General features: G+C 45.1%; 1 protein-coding gene across 1 annotated transcript; it reads right to left on the reverse strand.

Annotated features, from left to right (window-relative positions):
- Window positions 1-2159: 2159 nt before the first annotated feature.
- AP1S3 (adaptor related protein complex 1 subunit sigma 3) lies at window positions 2160-20084 on the reverse strand. The gene is made up of 5 exons (XM_084267261.1): window positions 20024-20084; window positions 6541-6719; window positions 5391-5499; window positions 3631-3768; window positions 2160-2631 (listed from the first exon to the last, which is right to left on the reverse strand). The coding sequence occupies exons 1-5, from the start codon at window positions 20024-20026 to the stop codon at window positions 2596-2598; spliced, it is 465 nt and encodes a 154-aa protein (XP_084123387.1). The 5' UTR covers window positions 20027-20084; the 3' UTR covers window positions 2160-2595.
- Between the last annotated feature and the right edge of the window lie 47 nt (window positions 20085-20131).

Raw genomic sequence — 20131 nt, forward strand, 5'->3', positions numbered from 1 at the left:
CTGCAGGCTGTAGAAAGGACAAACACAGCTTTTAAGTTTCAAACCCATCTGTCCCTAAATACGCTACACACACAGACTGACACTTCCAAAAGTCATGCTACCACTCACTTTGTGTAGCCCATCCAGAGGGGAAGGCAGCAGGGACCTGGAGATGTTTCCCAGAGCAGGAATATAACTTAGCGGTTCTCCGGAGCGCTTAACACGCACTCTTTGCCCAACTTGGCAGCACAAAGGCAGTTGGCAGCAGGCACACCACATTCCAATGACCTTCTGCACTAGGGGAAGGAAACCATACTAATTCCTTCACACTTCTCAAGTTCAGCTGGGTCTGTCAGCTTGGCATCGCTATCAACTTCAGATGCCAAATTGATAAGGCTGGCATAAGTACCCCTAACCAACATGTTATGCTTTTTCTGTAAGGAATTCATTTGAAATGAGAGGAAGATGTCCTACAGCTCTTCTTAGAAAGACTGAAAAGGAAGGTTTATGATATCCTTACTCATACTAAGAAATCTTTTTGGAACTCCTATTTTGATACACTCTGGAATGCAAGAAACATGGCAGTTGTAAGAGTCAGAGAATCACAGCAAGGCTCCAAAAGAGAGTAAAAGCAAATGAAACTACTCATGATTTCACTAAACAGAAGTCACTTATAAAAGTCGAGAGCGGAAAGAGCCTCTTTGCACATTCTGAAGTGGCTTCTTAATCAATTAAACACTCTACTTCAAAAAACTTCATTTCAAACCATGAGAAAATGATACACAACTCATACAATTTCATTAATTTACTATTAAATTGAATGTCTGCAGAGCTATTAAAAGCTCTTCAGCAGTTTCACTACTTTTTCAATGCTGAAAGTATCCCTTTGACATCCATACAGAGAAAACAGATGGATGAAGTAATTATAAAAAGAGCAGCATGACACTGTGCACCAGCCTGTTACAGTTCTACTAACAGACTAGGTAACACAGGCAGAAAAGTGGGTTGACAGCTAGCAAAATTGTTGTGTTGTGTCAAAGTGCTCCCACCCTTCAAAAAAACCCCAACCAACCCCAAAACCCCTCCCCAAAAAGATACAAACATGGGATGGAGAGAGGGAGGGAGGGAGGGAGGGAGGGAGGGAGGGAGGGAGGGAGGGAGGGAGGAAAAAAATAGAATAAGCATGCAGGACATTTAAAGAATAGAAAAATCAAGAAGGAAAAGACTGACTGTACATCCCAGAAGTCAAAGAAAACATATGCTAAAGGGAGATGCGAATCAATGCTCAAATCCTTCTCACATATTTGTCCAATAACTTACCTGATTTTGTATAGGGTAATTTCATGATTTGACATAACGTGTAGCTGTGAGTTATGGACTAAGATAAATAGCATTTCTCTGAGCTTTGAATTCTGTTAAAGGATGAAATAATCTCTGTGAGGAAGCCAATTCAATTATAGAGTCCAAGTTGCAGTGACAGAAAGACAGGCAAGTGAACACACCTGGCTCCCCACACAGCTACAAGTCTTTTCATAACACACAGCAAGATGCTCAGCCCAGCTGATTCTTCTCCTCTCTCTCATTTTATGCTTTTTACCCCTTTGTGCAGCTTGCACAGTTATAAAAGGCTGATTAAATTGTCCAACCATGACAAAAACGGGTCATGCTCAACTACTAGAAAGCTGATCATCCCGATAGGTGTGTGAGCTGGGGACTGTGGAACTCTGCTGGGAAAGATGGTTATTGGTGTACACAGAGTCAAAAGATATACCAGATTATCTTCACCCCAAAATCCCAAAGCCTAATTTCTTCTCTTCAGGATATCTGCTGCTCTCGAACTGCACACTTCCAAAGGTTGTAGCCCTTGTCCAGGGGATCTAGGAAAGGGGTAGGGGAATGAGGAGAAAGACAGAAGCAGACCATCTGCATACAGCAGCAAAAGGACTCATGAGACCTGGGAGAAGCCTGCCTTGAGTCAGCACAGTGTGCCAGCTTAAATGGAGGTGTGAAGTGTGCTCTAAGAGCAGTTGGAGCAGCCCTATTAGCAGACTAGAGCAGAAAATAAAGGGAGGACAGTGAGAAAAAGGGGCTGGTCCAAAAGGAAGTGTATTTCTTCTTATACTAGATGGGTTAATCTTTCTAAAATGAACTTGGGAAATCAGGGCCCACAACAATTTGTCTTTTAGAAAAAAACCATTATTATTAGAGCAGAATAATCATTACATTCAAAATAATGGACATTTGTACAAAAGTAGAGTCATACGGTCAGCAGTAGACCAAAACTAGTAAAAATACCTCTTCAAAGTACTGTCTGAGTAACATTTTATGATGACAAAACCCGTAGCTAAAAGATATGGTATAAAACAAGTGTCTAGTCCAGGAAGAAGAGAAACTAGATGAAGGGTAATAACAATTCTGAGAAACTCATATGCAGAGTAATACAAGTGCAGAATTGTTAAACCCTGTGCTACATTAGCTGACCTTCATCTTCACCATTATACAAACCAACCCCTTTAGTTATTGTTTTTTGGTATTTCTCTGAGGATCTGGCACATTGGGAAACTATTTCAGGAAGTGTGTTTTACAGGTGCATCCAGCAGTTCCTCTTCAGGTAGTTTAAAATGCAGGCTTGTTCATGTACTCTTCCACTGTCTGGAGAGAAGAATAAATAAATAAATAAACAAACAAACAAACAATTGGCACGTTACAAAGTGGCACAGTAACATTCAAACAGACTCTCCTGTTCTCTTCAAAGACAGCTGCAGTTTTACATGGAATTAGATCAGATTAATTAAGTGTAGAAATAATTCTGCTTTAAAAATCTTTAAGAGCCTTTTAGAATCTGATCTTCATCTCCTGACATAGCACAGTTGTGGCTGAACTCCTCATGTCTGGCTGGCCTCTGTACGTAGCTGGCCTGGTTACATGTGCCAGACGGCTTCACAGGACTCGCCTTGCGTGGTGCGCTCCCAGCTGGTTCTGCCAGCGTGCCACTTCCTTCACTGGTAAGACAGATCCTTCACTACCTCAGGAAAAATGAAGTAGATCCATGGCACTCAGCTGGGTTTGCCATTCCTGGCTCAAGGGTGCAGGTCACAGAAGAGAATTCGCACAGGGAATATAAAGGTTACAAACCTGAGCCCTGCAGAAAAGCTACAGGGTGCTCATGACTGGAAGCAGAGTTTGCCAGCACAGACTCCTTCCCATTTGAAATGTTCATGGTAGGTCTCCTGTTTCCAATGTATCAGTGAAACAGCAGACCTTGCTGTATTTATACATACACATCTATACATAAAATACAATCTCGGACTATGTCCTTATATAAATATCTTAGATATTTAATATCTTAAATATCTTTGAATATCTTACATATCTTAAACTGTTTCTTAATATATCACCTGAGAAACTCTAGCAGTTAAGACAGCAAGAGAACAGCAGCAGTGTATAAAGACCCTCTGTATGACTCAGCAAGATGCAAGAGGGTTGAATTGAAAACTCATGTAACCACTACCTGAACTGCACTGCTGTACCCATCGAAACTCAACTCGAGACACATTTGGGTATTTAAGCAGCAGAAGTGCTTATCTGTATTTTAAGCTCCTGCCAAACACAGAAGATGTGGTGTTTGCCTTTTGCCTTCCCCTGCCTTACCTCCTGCAGCATGTCAGACTCCTCTATGGCTTTCACCGCAGACCTCTTCGAAGTTTCTTGCACTTCCCCACCGATTATAAACTCGTCAAGAATAAAATAAGCTTTTTCAAAATTAAAGATAATGTCCAGCTCACACACCTGCCGGAACAAAAAGATACCCAGCATTTAAATTACTTTCACAGCATGGCAAGGACTCCTGGGCCAAAAGCTCAGCTGCTGAAAGGCATTCCACACATGCACTCGTGCGGCGGGTGGCAGGGCGAAGAAAGGCACTGCACATTATGTAGTGTTACAGCCTCTGCATATATTATCCCCTCACATATGGCCTAGATTTACAGTGAAGTTGTAATACACATGAAAATATATTACTACTAATAATGTCACTAAACCATACTGGCTTTCAGAGACCGAAGCTGACCTCCTAGCCCCCTAACCTCAGAGCAGGCCTTACGTAGTACTTGTGACATGGGCTACAGCCGTTCACGCACAGCTTCACAGAACCAGGCAAGTTCCCTGTCCTCGTGACCTTACAGTCACCAACTGCTTATTCATTTTGAGGATGTACAAATGTGAGTGTCCTGGTGTCAGTCAGGATGGAGTTAACTTCTTTTGTAGCAGCGGATGGGATGCTGTGTTTGGGTGTTAAAATGGGAGCAGTGCTGATAACACCCTGATGCTTTCAGTTGTGTCAAGCAGTCAAGGACTTTTTCAGTTCTTCATATTTCCCTCCTAATAAGAAAGGAGGGGATGAAGCCAGGACAGGTGACCCAAATGGGCCAAAGAGAGTATTCCATGCCAATTACGTCCTGCTCAGTATAAAGGGGGGCTGAGGGGAGGAGGAGCAGGGGCAGCTCCAGGACACGCAGTTTTTGGGGGATAGTCGGGTTCCAGGATGGCTCTGGGTGGCAGGGCCTGAGCTGTGGGTTCGGTGAGAAACTGCATCCTGGATCAACAGTTTCATATATTTTTTGCTCTAAAGTCCTGTCAGCATAGTTATATTTTATCTTTCTGCTGTTCTAGTAAACTGTCCTTATCCCAACCCACGGGCTTTTGGTTTCTTGGGTTTGGGGTTGTTATTTGCCCCTTCTTTTCCCTTCCCTCACCCCCCACCCTCCTTCTCCCCCTCCTCTTTTCCTTTAAAGAGCAGGCAGCTCTGTGGATCTCAGCTCTCAGCCAGGGTAAAACCACAACAGTGAGTCATGGCACAGTGATTTAAATAGGAAATGAATTAAGGTAGTGGGGACAATTTACAAAATATTCATAGAAAAGGTGGGTCTCTCGTAGTCTTTAAAAGACTTATTGAAGGACTTACTAAGACCTTCAGGGATTTTCTTTTAAAAAAACCTGAACACAATGCTTCATCAATGTTTTCCCTCTTTATATGTCCTTAATTCTTACACAATAGTATGAGGCAAACAAACCCAGTATATCTGAAGATGTTCAGGAGGGAAAATTATAGAACTCCCACCCAGGGGGGTGTAAGTAATTTTCCTCCTACTTTCACCTTGAAAACTGTCCTCAAAAAGACATACAAAGCATCAAGATGAATTTTTGGAGGTAAAAAGGACGGAAAACCCCACCAACTTATGACAGTTTCAACAATATTTAATAAAATGTTTGAATAATGAATTTCACTCTGGTTTGAGAGAGTCTAAGGGCCAAGTAGCGCAGATGGAGGCATGAAGCAAACCAGCTACAGAGAACTGTCTGTTTATCAGCCAGCCAGGCAAGCAGTTCATGAGAGAAAGTAAAAAACCTACATTTCCAAAGTATCTGTCCAGAAGCTCTACGTATCGATGAACAACCTCTAGCGTCAGGAGTTCATTATCCTGGTCTTCTATTGCACAGCAGAAATACAAACTGGCATACCTAGGGAAACAAAGGCAAGAGCTTGAGTGTGAACAGTGCTCTGATCATCTCTGAGGAGTTATGCAAGTGGCAACGTCTCCCTTGTCCTTAAGAAGAATAATTTTCTTTCATTCTCATTGTGTCCCCGAAAACACTTTAAAAGTTCAGAGAATTTAAACAAATTATTAATTCAGTTAGAAAAGCAAACTCCACCCTTGGCAAAGTGAGATGCCTCCAGCAGTGGTCTTAATAAAACAAAGAGTAAATCAATAGTACTTTAAAGGTCTCACCACTGCAACAGCACTTTGGTAAGTGGGGTTAATTAAACTGTAGAATCAGATACTGCTCTTTACTAAAAACCCAAAAAGCTCAAGGAGTTACATCCTCAGCAAGCTGCTTGCTATCAAATGGCTGACTGTGTTTTTCAGAGGGCCAGAAAGCATGAAACTGCTCAGGCTAAACAAGCTCCATAACTTCACAGCAGCAAAACTTTACGTTTAAATCAGCCCAAGATGAGAGTAGTGATCTACTTCAACTTTACAGGAATTAGCAGGCAGTTAATGCTAAGCATCATGTAAGTGGGGACCAGGGATTTGGTTGGAAAAGGAAATGAGAATTATCACTTTCCGGAGCAATAAATATTTCAAAGACAAAATTTGACAAGATGTTGAAAGTGCCTCAGAACAGTTTCTGCAGCCTCCTGAGGAGCCTGATAAAGCCCGGCACACATCTCAGCAGGCTACCTTGGGGAATTAGAAGGAGCAGTGAAGCCGAAACCCTTCTAACAGATTTTTCAACCACTAATACTTATTAGGTTACTCACATTTTTCTCATTTGACAGATTGTACAAGTATTTTTCACCCTGCAATTTGCCCTGCCGATTTATCCAGGGACACTGCTGTTAGGCACTGTTAGATTGCCGATGGCAGGCTCCTATTAGCTCAGTCCAGCACTTAAGAGATTTGTTTGGTGCTTTTCTTAAAGAGAGCCTTTATTTTCGCTCTTCCAGCATGTGCTATCGATACCAATAGCAATTATACATTCTCATAAAATTACTCACACCTTTTGTAAACAAGCTTGAGGTCTTTCCAGTCAACAAAACTACTGGTCTTTTGGTTGCGAGACAAAATAATCTGAACGATTTCTCGAATGATCTTCTTCTTCTCCTTGTCGGGCAGCGTCGTGTACCATTTCTGCAGCCGCAATTTCCCCTGCCGACTGAACAGCAGTATGAAGTGTATCTAGAGTAAACAAAGCAGCATGGTTAGTGCTGGGGCCCCAGCCAGAGGAAAGCATTCCTCTGCCTGACGCCGGAAATCTGCGGAGATCTTAGCAGAGGCATCTCCAGCCCCAGCGTGACGTTTGGACGTGGCGTCAGTGAGGTCTGGGCAGGCTGAGCGTGGGGGCTCAGAGAGATCCCTCCTCTCTCCTGCTTCTTCCCCAAGCAGCTCTCCCCTCCCTGTGGGACCTCTCCCCGAGGCGTCCCCTTTGCACCCTTTCCCACCCACTTCCCCTTGCCCTCGTGGAAACAGTAGCATTGCTTCTAATTCTGCCACTTCCCCAGGGAACTGGAAGAGCATCACCACAGCACAGTGGTAAGAAGAGCGTTCCAGCCCCTCCTCCAGCAAGGCTGGACCCCTCAGTGCAGGGAATGAAGACTTGCATACAGGGCTAGGGAGATGAAGGATGCAGTGTGTGGCACAAGACTAGAAATACGAGTAGCTAGATGGTAACCATAACCACTGACAATTCTGATACTCTGCTGTTTCAGGTCATCAATAACACAGCATGTTCCTGGAAGAGGCCATAAAGAGCAGAAGAAACCAACTTCTTAGGAAAGGAAGCTTGACTAGCTACACTGAAGAGATCACCCAGATTATGAAACACAGATGACTGTGATGACAAAGGACAGACCTCCCTCAGCGACCAAGGATATTAAATAAAGCACAGTATGTACAGTGCTCTAAAATTTCAATTTTAAAGCCAATCATAATTTTACATGGTGTGAGCCACGACTGATTTTTTTCTTTCTTCATTCTTAGCACTGGCAGCATTACTGAAGCACAGAAACACCAGCTCTAGATGCCTTTGGGAGAAAAGGATGCATTCCCATTTACACAAATACTTTCCTTAGCAGACTGAAATAAGCGACCATGCCCAGCCTTTAGGCAGTACAGTAAGTCATCTACCCACAGCATGGAAATGGCTTGAAGAACACAGGAAATCTATCTGAGGATGACATCCATCACAACAGGACATCCTCTGCAAAATGGGAAAAACCTGTTGGGGGCAAAGACACTTCCAACAGCTCAAGACAGTGTGAATGTCTGTGTTCTTTACAGGCAATACATCACTTTTCTCACCAGTACACACACCTGGAGACCTGGGATTTGCAGGAAAGATTTCTAACTGTTGTCACAGCCACGTGCATGATGACAGGCATGCTGAGACAAGGCTTCTCCTGGGAGGACCAGGCAGAAGCACAGGAGCATCATTTTCCTCACTTGCTCCCAACCTTGCAAACTCCCTTCCCACATTCCCATCCCCAGTCTGCCTAGCCTTACCCTTCAACCTACACCCTAACCCCTCCCTCTTGTTTTCTCTTCCAGCTTATTGCTGCGCCTATACTTCCCCATCACTTCATCTCCCCAGTGAGGATTGAAGTGAATGTTCACATTTATTATCCAGATTATAATGCAGATTTCTGTAGAGACAAAATTGTCCTATGCTCTGGTGAAGTCCAAGCAGAGAAGTGCACCACAGAAGCTTCCACATAAAAGGAAGAAAAGCAGCAGCTAGTAGATGTTAAACAAAGCATTTATTCATCATTCACAGCCACTCTCTAGATATTAAGTCACACAGTTGTTGAGTAATCAGAAGGTAAGAGTTCTGACTACATTGAGAAAAACTTCAAATGTGGGATCATTTTAGGGAAAGGGGAACTGTCTTATTCCTATCTGCCTGTGGCAGGATCTACTGCTGGAAATATGGCTCTTGCCATCATTAGTCTGATGGATAAAATTACAAGGATTCTGTAGGTGCCTTACATCGAGTCCTGTAATATTCTCCAGATGAGCCTGCTAAATACAAACAATTACGCTGCTGGCAGTACACATGGCCTGATTACAGTGGAGATCAAAGCCCCATCTCTTGCCTTTCTCTGTTCATATTACCAACTGGGTTTTGACATGGTAATATTCCAGCTGTCACGGTTAGCCCTTCCCAGTAGATGAAGGGGCAGTACCTGCTGTCGGTACACTCGTCCTCTGAGAGGAGCTGGATGAACAACAGGCTGCTCTGCTTGCTGCACACCACATGAACCCCAAAGCCAGGTTCTGCAGCCCAGAGCAGCAGGTGTCTGTTTCAGAGCGATGGGGGGGGCACAGGTACCAGCTGCTCGACAAACAAACATCTAAAGCCATGGTGAATGGGAGAGGAGAGAGTGACTGGATTTGATTGAAAATGCAGGGAATCAGTCAATGAATCCCTAGCAAAGGCTGACAGCATGTTCAGGGTAACAAGATTATGCCGTCTGAGACATCTTCTGGAAGAAATATATTTGCCTGCAGTGCTTCAATGGAGGCAGACAGCACACAGGTATTCTGGTTTAAGTTCAGCTATTGGACCCAAAGGACCTTAAATCCCAGTATCTGCAGCACACGTACCTCCAGGACACCAATCTTATGCCTCTGAAAGGTTAAATACCAACAGGCCAGGGAATTACTGCAAACATTATTACTTTTTTCTGATTAGTTTACTTCAGTATGCTATGCTTCACCCACAGAAAAGTGAGCTGCTCTCCATTTAAAATTGCTCTGAAAACTCCACTGTTTCTTACAGAGATGCAGTTGCTGTTTTCACCACCACTTTCACGAGCAGGTTCTCTGGAACCAGAACACATCCATTAATACCCCATAACGTACCACCAAGGTTTATAAACAAGCTTCAAAAATCCTATCTTTTGGGTCTCCCACACGCACTGTTTTGGATGCAGAACATAACTGTATTCCTCAGAAGGCAATTTTACTATATACAGCTAGGAAACAGATAAAAGTCTCTACTGTAGACCACTTCTAGCTTTACAGTCTGCAGCAAACAGCATACCCTCCAGCCTAGGTATGTCTTACTGGCTAGCTAGGAGCTTCTGTAAAAAGCAGCAACATACTAGAAAACTGTGGATGCTTAGAAGAAAAAAAACCTGTGGGTTTTTTATTCCTCTTTCTACTCTTCTTCCTTTTCCTAATTTCTAAAGTCCACTCCATCTGGAGAACTCAGTAGAAGGTAAATATTTCATTCTCAGGAGGTTAAATGGCTTAATTCCTGCAAGTGTGAGGAGCCAATTGCTATAGATGTCGTTTGACTCAGTTCAGCCTTGCTCTGCCCAGCCACACTGACATGATGCAACACATTCCTTGCTCTCATAGCTCTGTTCATTACAGCTCACTGGAAAGATTTAGATGCATCAATAAACCTGGAAACGTTGAAGTACTGCACAAACAAGTCTAAGAGCTCATCTGCTCTTTGCTCCTTGACTGTGAAAACGTATTTGCTTTCCTGTACTGCTAATGACAAGATGGATGTTGATTAAGGAATTTTTGGTTGGTTTTCAGCAGCCAAACTACAAATAGAGGGAGATTATCCTGCAATGTTTTATTCATCTTTGAAAGTTCTAGTTCCAGAGGAAAATAATGGCAAAGGGCTTGCTTCAAGCAAAATACCTTTGAAGCACCATTCTGGGGCGTGCTGGCTGTGACTAACCGGGCACCAGACCCAGGGGCTACACCAGAGGGAGTTTTTAGGTCCAAGCCTGAGTGGGTCAGGATGTGAGGAATGCAGTTCCTAGGAGAGCACTGCCTGCCTCTGCATGCACGCAGAGTCTGTAGGAGACAAGCTTTGGTCTGGGAACTGAGTCTAATTTTATTAATTTGCTTTACTGAATCAGACCCAGCCACCTACAGAATTGTGCAGAATGATCTCCATAAACGTCAGTAAGTGGCCTAAATGATTGCATTTTATATTTGTACACCATTATTTTCTAGTTGGGAAATTATTTTTTATTATAAATCAAGTGTTTAAACCAGATTTCTAAGCCTGAACTCTGTGCCCTTCTCATGCATCTCTGCATCAATCACAGCTGAAAGTTACCCAGCAGGTTGGAAAGTCAAGAGGCCCCCGGATTTATTGAGATCTACAAATCTGCACCAGGCTAACAACCAACAGCCTGAGCTTCAGGGCTAAAAAACAATGTTAGCCTTCAATATGAGATTATTTAAGAGTAAATGGGACTGACATAAAAAATATGCACAATACAGAATGTTTACATGTTCACAAACTTTGAAACATGTAAAACTAATAGACATAGTGATTTTTTTTTCCCCCACCTTCCTTGGGAGGCCTTTCCCTTCATATGCTAATGGACTGCCATGATCTGATGAAGCAGCTCACCCAAGCTTGTCTCCTGGGCTGTTCTCAGCCTCGAGGGGCCCTTCCTTGTGGCATTCCCCAGTATCTGGCCATGTCACACTCCAGACCAATCTAACACTACAGTTGGCTCACTGGTTTCAAACCTGGATCACTGCAGCTCTTACAGAGGTTTTAAAACTTAATGTAACCTTTACTGCAACGCTTAGGACAACGGCCTAAAGCCAGACTATGCTATTACACACAGAATCACCTGCCCACAGGGATACCAAAGACAATCACACAGGAAGACAAAGCAGCTTTCCTGACTGTCAGGGTCTTTTCTCCTGTTCACTGCCCTAAACATGTCAAAGATGCCGTGGTTCTTCCTGCAAGGTGAACTCCAGTGGTCAATGAGGGGAGGGTCTGGTTCACCCCCCTGGGAGAAGAACGTGTGCCAGAAATGCTTCTCCTCCTCCTGTAACTCAGCATGCCAACTGGTTTCAAACCAGTGGTGGGAGAGGAAGTGTGAAAAGCAAGCATCCTTCTCTTCCCTGGGTGCTTGGTTTGGGCAAGGATTTGCTCCGCTAGGCAGCTCTGTCACTCCCATCAGGGTGGGTTTAGAGTGCTTCAGCTGCAGCCTTTCCAAAATTGAGTTAAGAGCCTTCTCAAATCAAAGTCACCTGCACAAACCAGAAAGATTCCTGAAATTCTCAAATTAACTACAATTTGCAAATTAGGAAGTACTCTCCTAAAACAAGACAGCTTGCTTGGCAGCACCCCAAAGCTCTTAAACCCTCCTTAGAAACTTTCTGTTGATGCCTGATGCTTCAGAAGGGCAACGGGCAAGGCATGAGTAACACAAAACTCAGGGACCACATAAAAAGGGAAATGGGATGAACAAAGCCACACCTTCAGCTGCTGACATGACAACGGCTGCCTGGGGAAAACCAGACTGACTGGCTGTACCTGGTGGAGAGGAAATGACTTTTTACCATAAAGTTCTCTTTTAACTTATTCTGACTCCCCTGGAGTCTGCTGGATCTTCTGGCACTGTTTTAGTCTAGTTGAGTTCATATTCTGCTTATCTCCTACTGGTTTCCGTTCTTCCCTCTAATAGGAAAGACTGTATTTCCCAACATAGATGTCCAGACTTTCTGTTATTTTTACATCACATCTGAAAATGAACAAAACCCACTTTCATTGAAGTGTTTCTTTTTAAAAGTACAAACATACAAATCATTCCAGCCATCAAAATAGGTCTTTTTCAAAGCATGTGAAGAATAAAAAATTCCTTTTACTTTTTTGCTTTGTTTAGTGGCTGGTTTGGGGTTTGGTTGGGTTTTTTTTGGGGGGGGGAAGTAAATATTGAAATTTAAAAAAAAATAAAGAAATAAAAGAATAGAATTCTCTCCTGTGAACAGGGAGATGGTTTGGAATGCCAGGCATTTAGAGTGAGATGAGAAAGACATGCTGAACGGACAAGTACCGGCCTAATGTATTAACAACCAGCCACATCAGGAAGAGACAGAATGACAACAAGCTGAGGTATGGGTACTTTGGTATTCTGCTGCTGCACAGAGTCCCCATCTGCCTGCTGTCCTTTCATACCTAGCTCTGGGGGTTTGAGGACTTTCAAAGCTATTTTGTACAATCCAAAACAGGCCACTTTACTGAAAAAAAATTCATTTCCTTACTTGTTTACTCTGTTTCTAAAAATTGCATTCAGAGCAGCACAGACCTGTTTGGTAAATACTGCAGAATCTCAACCTTAAAATTTAACCACGAATTCAGTCTGTAGGATGAACACAGGTAGGGAAAGAGAAGTGAAACAGCAGCAACACACAAATACTGGAGTGGCACACTGGTGCCCAACTGGCACAGAATGCTTTCCCACTTAATCTCCATTAGGAGCATTTCTGAACAATTTCCCCTAAACAATACATCCAAAGTCCATGCAATAAAAGCTGTGCCAGATCATTACAGGCACATGTGACTATAGTTACACATTGATTTTACGCTTTTCATGATGCAGGACTCACCCTTATCTTATTACTGAAGATTTTAAATTGACCAGCATACTAGCATTTAAAGGATATTTACACCATGTAGTACTTCTCCAGCCAACAACCCTTTTGATAGTCTCACTCGAGTTAAATAAAACTATCATCAAAACAGTACAGCTGAGATGAAGTTCTGAACCAAAAGCATCTTGAAGCTCCTCACTTCTAATCTCTCCTTAAGCAGCAGAGAGCAGCTCAAGGAAGCAGCCTTTCCAAACTGCAAAGTCTATATACCCAGTATCTTCAAAGAAGGATGCTTCTAGCAGGTCTAGTCCTCCTGACCTTGGCTCATTTCTCGTGAACTGGCAGCATTCCTTCAACAACATCCTCCCTCCATACAGTACAGACAGCCTTGTGCCTCCTCCTCACAGGCTGCTAGGCATCCCACAGACAGCAAAGCTGAGCTTCCACCACCTCTCCAAGAGGAGAGCAAGCTCAGCTTTCCAGGGCAGCTCCTAAGATGTAGGTGCAGGCAGTGACATCACCCCCCGTTTATTTATGTATTTTTACAGAAGGTCATTATTCTCAGGTTTCTTAAATAAGTGCTTTTTTATTCCTGCAACTGGGATTAACTGCAGCTTCTAGGCAATGAGCAAGACCAACTCCAGACCAGGAGTTGCACCTTCAGCCTGGGCTGCGGGGGCACACAGCTGCAGGGATGCCAGCAGGCTGACCATACACAACTCAGTGCACTCTGAAGCCATTCAGAACTATCATTAACTAGGTAATCACATCCCTTCTGCCTCCTGGGCTGGGCTCTCAGAGGTGTTTTGATTTGTTTGTACATTCTTGGGAGGCAGGGGTAATCTTCTTGAGGTTGCTGTATAAGGAGGAGCAGACAAGGGGAGAGGCTGAACAAGCTGCCAAGAGCTACCCCTAACTCGCTATGGCTCCAGTGTACTTTCCACTCACAAGAGGCCATTTTCCCAGTCTGCTCCTTGAACACCTGTGAAGAAACAGAGCTGAAATCCAGCCCAATGGACTCTGGAAAAAGGTGCAGCCTCCTTTACTCCCATTTCCAGTTGGCCTTATCAGCTATTTGCAAAGCCTGGCTACATGTAGGTAGTACAGCGCCCTTCCCTTGCCTCCGAACTTTCAGGGACCAGAGTTTTAAAGCTGTGCTGTGGGATGGGGCAGGCACACCACAGGGTGACAAGAGCTCCCCAGCTCCTCAGCCAACTGACAGGCAGTGCTTCAGCCCTGGGACACCTGAGCCCAGTGGAGCAGGAGCCCTGCAGGTCCGTGGCAGCCTCGCACCCATTCCTCCAGCTCCCAACAGGGACACTCATGGAGGACCTGTGCTCTGAGAGGATGGAAGATACACATGAAACACTGAAGCCTTTACTTTAGGTATTTTCAATAGATAAATTATCCATTTTCCTTTTCAAATGGCACTTTTTCATTAAGGCAAAACCCAACACGGACCTGACTGTGAAAGAAGCTTCCAGAAGGAAGGGTCAGAGCACAGTAAGTCAGAAAATGCCTTACACTGGCCTAAAATTTGACCTCCTGAATGAAACCATGGACCAAAATTTAATTTTGGTATTCATCTGGGCATTGACACGAGACTTGGAGAAAAGGAAGTGCCTGAGGTACTTCCCCATCTCCTGAACCTGGTGGCTGCTTGAGCTGTGACAGTTCCATACAGCTATTCCCATGGCTTTGCCAGAGCTCGGAGCAGACAACACTCACCCAACGTTTCACATGTTCTCCTTCCAACCTGCAGCATTACAAGACAAAGCACACAACATGATAAATCTCTGCATTTTCATCAAATAAAAAAGACTCAGTTTCTCATTCCTTTGCAGCTTGTGCCTTTTGCTTGTCTTAGGGGAACTAAGCAGAGGGTGATGACCGTAAAGGAATTCCTGTACTGATAACAAGCCATTGAGAGCTGTGAGTGTCTCAGCAAAACCACCTTCAAGCTCCAACAGCATGCAGCAAGGCAGCAACAGGCATTTCCTGGGGGACCTTAATGTCCTCTCTTCCAGATCTGAACACAAGACAGCAGATGGACATCCTACACAAATGCAGCAAGATAGAAAACAAAAAGAACCCAGCACTTAAAGAGTACCTGGGGTTAGGTCTGTGATGCTGAGCAGCATACATCCAGGGCATATCAGGCCAGAAAGACATGTCTGGCCAGAAAGGCACACATCCTGCTTGTCTTCAAACACACAAATGTAAATTCTCTTTTCCCATCCAACCCCACTGACTCCACATGCTATATTCCTACTCACAAATGAAGTGCCACTGGTGCATGACTGGATCTTGCACCTCTCTAAGTGGCAACATCTGCAAAAATGCAAAGGCCCACTGAGGGAAAAGTACACTCAAAGCAGCCACATAAATGCAGAAGACAGCTGGTAGAAATAGGACAGTAGGGAGATGAATGGGCAGGGAGGGTAATGAGTAGCTGCCCATATATGATACAGAAAGAATTCTTTCAACAGGAGCAGGACAGTTTTCATTTAGGCATCGCTACAACTGGGTAACGTGAATGCCCCAGGTATATGCCAAAGCACAAATCTTGTAAATCCTTAGGGGAGGAACAGCTCCTCCTCCTCTCTTTGACCCATCAGTTTCCTCAGCACTTCGATAATTTTGTCCCTTCACCGCTCTTGCACGTAACCAATGCCTGCAGAAGGCCTATGGGATGGTTTGCAAAGCATGGGATTTTGAAGTAATTAGACTAAAGCTACACAAAAGCAGCAAACATTTTACATGGTCCACATGCTTGGCAGCATTTTCTTGCCTCCCCATAGCTCCAGCTAGCCATTATCCCCAGCCCTCTCCCTGTATTTGCCTACCCCAGATGCCATGGCTTTCTCCAAAGCCCTCCAGGCACTTCACATCCTAGTGACTGCTGGCTGTGAGACATGCCTATGATTTCCTTATTTGTGAGTGAAAATAGATTTTAAAGATATGTCTTAAGCAAAGAATCAGCAGATGATCTATCATAACATTTCTTTAGCCAGCCGGTCCAGAGCAGTCTCTAGTGTAGCAGTGACACTCTAATGATTGTGAAGTACTTGAGAGACAAGATCCAAAAGTGGAAGAGGATCACATACACAGTCAGAGATTACAGACTTTCTGAGAAGAACCCTAAAAAACATTTTTTCCTGTCAAATCCCACAAAATGGCACCTGAATACCAGATTATGGATCACCCCAAGTAATGCTCTGATCCAAGCAGCTTCCAGGAGGAGAGAGTATAAGAAGAATCCAATAATCACTGGCTTAAGGATTTAGGGCCAGAAACTGGATCCAGACAAACCACCTGTGGATCCATCTTCCTGAACTGCCTCACTACTAGAAGACCCACAGCACCCCTGGCAGTGGATTAAAAATACCCCAAAGCAACAACATTAATCTACACTGCATGAAAAGCTTACTCACTTTTATTTTCTTTACATTTACTGCCTAAAAATTTCACAGGATGTACCCTGACTCTTCTTGAAGCAATCACTCTTTACAGCACTCACAACTTCGTGCATTTGTATCACTTCCCCTGTAGTCCTTCTTTTCCAAACTCAAAAGTCTGTGTACCCAGTATCTTCTAAAAAGGATGCCCTTCCATTACCATTATCTACTCCCACAAGAACAGTTCACTACAAGATAAAGACATACACATGGATGACGCTTGTTTTTCATGTAAATCGCTGCCTCAAACAAGAATAATTTATTTACACTTTTGTCTCCTTCCCTCATCTACCCTAATGCGCTGCCCTTCCTGTCTTTGGGAGGTAAATGCCTGGAGGGAAAGTTCATTGTCTTTGTTAGCCCAATGCACAGCTGTATCACAGAGGAAAACTGTAGTTGTTTGTAGGCAGTAAATTCTTTGCAGCTCAGACATCATCTTTTGCAGATCTATGTCTACTTCAACAATTAAGGGCACTGAGACTGTTGGTGAGGTCAATATTCAGAACAGCAGAGAGTTCATCTCCAAACACCAGGTAGGTGTCAGCAGCTGCACTCACTTCAACTAATATTTCCACCCAAGCTTCTAGATCAGAGACGAGGATCAAATGCCTCACTAAATGGAAACGTTGCTTGCCAACTCCTTTTCTATTCAGGCCAAGTGCATTTTTAGAGCCCTTGTGCTCAATGGGATTCTTTTGATCTTTCTCCAGGGTTTCAGATCATGTCCACAAGTACTAATTCTTCTCACTGAACTGATGAGCAGCACTGGTAGGAGTGGAACAGGCCCTTTACTATGCAGGCACCAATTCTGCACTCAAAGCTATGCAAGCAGGGCCACTGTCATGGAAGTGGTACTGATAATACTGAGGTGGCAGTAGGATTAAGGTGTTGAAACACTTACAAGCATGAAAGACTGGAGAAACACGTGTCCTTAGAGAAACTAACCATTTTCTCCTCCTCTCTGTTCTCTCCTAGCTCTCTGACTTTGTTGAGACATCAATCCTACAGGATATGTTTCTCTGCTGCACCCGTATGTGTCAGGGAGCAAAATTTAGTCTCTTTTCTAAAAAGCCCTTTTCTAACATGTCACAGCATAGCAGCCAGGCAGAAAAGCTGCCCTTCTCGGCAGGATGTGAAGCCAGCTTTGCTAAACACTTTCCTGAAACCTACCCACAAACCTGCAACAGAGCAAGCAACTGAAGCAACCTTCTTGTGAAGACACGGTACCATTTACACAGGCACATTCCAATTCAAATCTCAAGACACAGAATAAAAGCATCACTCACAGCTGTGCCTTTCTGAACTGGAGGAACCAACAGATGGGAGTGTTTAAATGACCTGCTCAAAGTTCTCCACCTGGAGCCTGAATAAGGCCTGTTCTTGTTTTGTAACCTGGTACCCCCTGTTTCTTTGGATGTGTTACCCATCACGGAGACAGGATGAAAGAAAGAGGAATATTATAGCAAAAAAGTACCCTGACAAAAGCACCCTTTCATCAGCACTGCTCTACAACTGGAGACTGAGGCAAGGCTGACAGCACTAGCCAGTGTGACCACACCAGCAGGCATTTGTACTATGACCTCAGAAGAGGGAAAAAGAATTATTAATTGTAAGAATGCACACTCACCTTATAAAATTATAACAATCGATACAACAGACACTGTCCAAATTGTCAATAAGCGGCACTCCTGTAAGCAGCGCTCCCCTGGGTCCACTCTGAGTGCTTTGGAAACTGGCATTTGTGAAGTGCAGGCATCAGGGAGAGTTCTGAGATCAGCTTCCCTGAAATCAGCTCCCGTATTTACTGACCTTCAAGGGCAAAATAGGAACTCCAGTTGTTTACACAAGCTTTACCCAAGGGAAGTGGATACGTAGGGCTGTCTCGGGGTGTAACCAGAGAGGTTCTATCTATATGGGGATTTAAGGTGTGGAGACTGCAGAGCCACCTGTAAATTAATTACTGTGCATATTCTATTTGCAAATGTAATGACAGGTACACCTTCCTAAACACACTAACAGATATTTAGCATTCCGGCTAAACCACTGGAAAGAAACAACACAGCTCTGCCTTTGAGGCCAGAGACAAACAACAAGACTTGGCCTCGGATGAAGGAGTGGAGAGGCTTCTGTTCAGCTGTGCTGTGAGTTAACCGATACTGCAGATGCACACAATAGGCAAACTGTGCGAGGCAGCAGCTTGGGGCATGCCCACAGAACTGCCCCAAGTCTGAATTATCAAGCAGTGAGATGGCTTCTCAATTAAGAGGCATCACCAAACATCCTACTGCTTGAGAGCCCGCAGTCCTCCTTGGGGAAAATCTAGCCATTACTGTGAGGATGTCGGGTCATCACGCTTAACAAAAAGGAATAACCACGGCAACCTCTTCTGATCCCAGCAAACCACCACCAAGCACAGCACTGGAGGTCCAAAGGGCCTCCCTCCCAGGACCCTACCTGTCAGTCCTTTTACCTGAAGGGCTGCTGCTCCCTTCCAAGCTAAAATAAGGCACTGCTGCCACCTCCACCCAGCTGGGAAGCCAGGTCACACGCGTAGACTGGTTGCCAGTACACAAGATACAAGGAACAGACAGGCATTCTCTCTCAGAGGTACTAATGGATGGAAAGGCAGAGCTGCACATGACTCCCTCAGCACCCGTGAGCCCAGGGCATTTAGCAGAAGCACCCGAGCTGGAGGCAAGGCTGCTGCCCAAGCTCCACACTTACCCCGCACCGGGGAATGGGGAAAAGCTCTTCCCAATGCTCCCGTCACACACAACCCCACTGCCCACAACTGCGCTGCTTGGAGACAGAACCAGCCGAGAGACACAGATCCACATGAAACCACACTTGATCCTTCTCCAAGCACTGGAGCCGGCTCGAACCTCGGCTCCTCAGGTTACAGGAAGACTGTACAAAACCTCACCGTAACAGCCGCGTTTTCCTGGTTGGCTATGAAAGGCTGTCAGCATGACCCAAGCTCACCCCAAAGGTCAGAAAACAGAAAGGAAAAGAATGTGGCTTTCATTTCCTTAAAACTGGTGCAGACCTGGTGCGAAGCCTCGTTCAAACCCCCTCGGAAACAGCATTTCTACTCGGAGGAGCCAGCTCAGCCCCAGCATGCAGACTGCCGTATGCTTTCTAAAGGCGTTTTACCTTGGTTTAAAGCCAACCTAGGCTGCTCCAGCGCAATGGGTTTGTTAAAAAAAATGAAAATAAACCCAAGTCTCTTTGCCCAAACACCGGCGAGCCGCTGGCACACCGTTTCGGGACGTGCCCTGTCCCCGGGCACGCCGGGACAGCGGTGTTCGGACGGCAGAGCGTCCAGGTTTGAGCCCACCTCCACGGGGACTTTGGTTTGCCGGGCAAACGTTCCTGTTTGCTTTAGGCTCTCGGAAAACCAAGGTCCAGGCGGCCGCGGCCGGGCAGCTGAGCCCCGGGTGTACAGCTCCAGGCGGAGGAATCTGGCCCCCGCGGGTCTCAGGCGACCCGGGGCAGCTCAGCTCTGCTCAGCCTCCGGCCAGCGCCGGCGGGGAAGCCCGGAGAGAACGCGCCCGTCGAGGGGGGCTCGGCAGCGGGTTGCCTATAGGCAGCTGCGGCGGGGCAGGTGGCGGCTTCTCCCGCCTGGCCCCCGGTGAAGTGCGGCGGCCCCGACCCACTTACCATGGTGCGGCGGTGACGGCGGCAGGCTGGGAGCCGGCCCGGCCCGGCTGGCTGCCGGCCGCCTCCCTCCTGCCCTGCCTCCTGCCTCCCTCCCTCCCCTCCCCGCCC

Source organism: Gallinula chloropus (genome assembly GCF_964237585.1).
Source record: "Gallinula chloropus genome assembly, chromosome: 8".
Taxonomy (NCBI): Eukaryota; Metazoa; Chordata; class Aves; order Gruiformes; family Rallidae; genus Gallinula; species Gallinula chloropus.

Excerpts from the sequence above, each read along its gene's own strand:
- AP1S3 (XM_084267261.1), bottom strand. Across the intron at positions 3,769-5,390 it reads TGGACAGATACTTTGGAAAT|GTGTGTGAGCTGGACATTAT; the intron begins GTAGGTTTTTTA and ends TTGTTCCGGCAG. Across the intron at positions 2,632-3,630 it reads AGTCTGACATGCTGCAGGAG|ACAGTGGAAGAGTACATGAA; the intron begins GTAAGGCAGGGG and ends TCTTCTCTCCAG.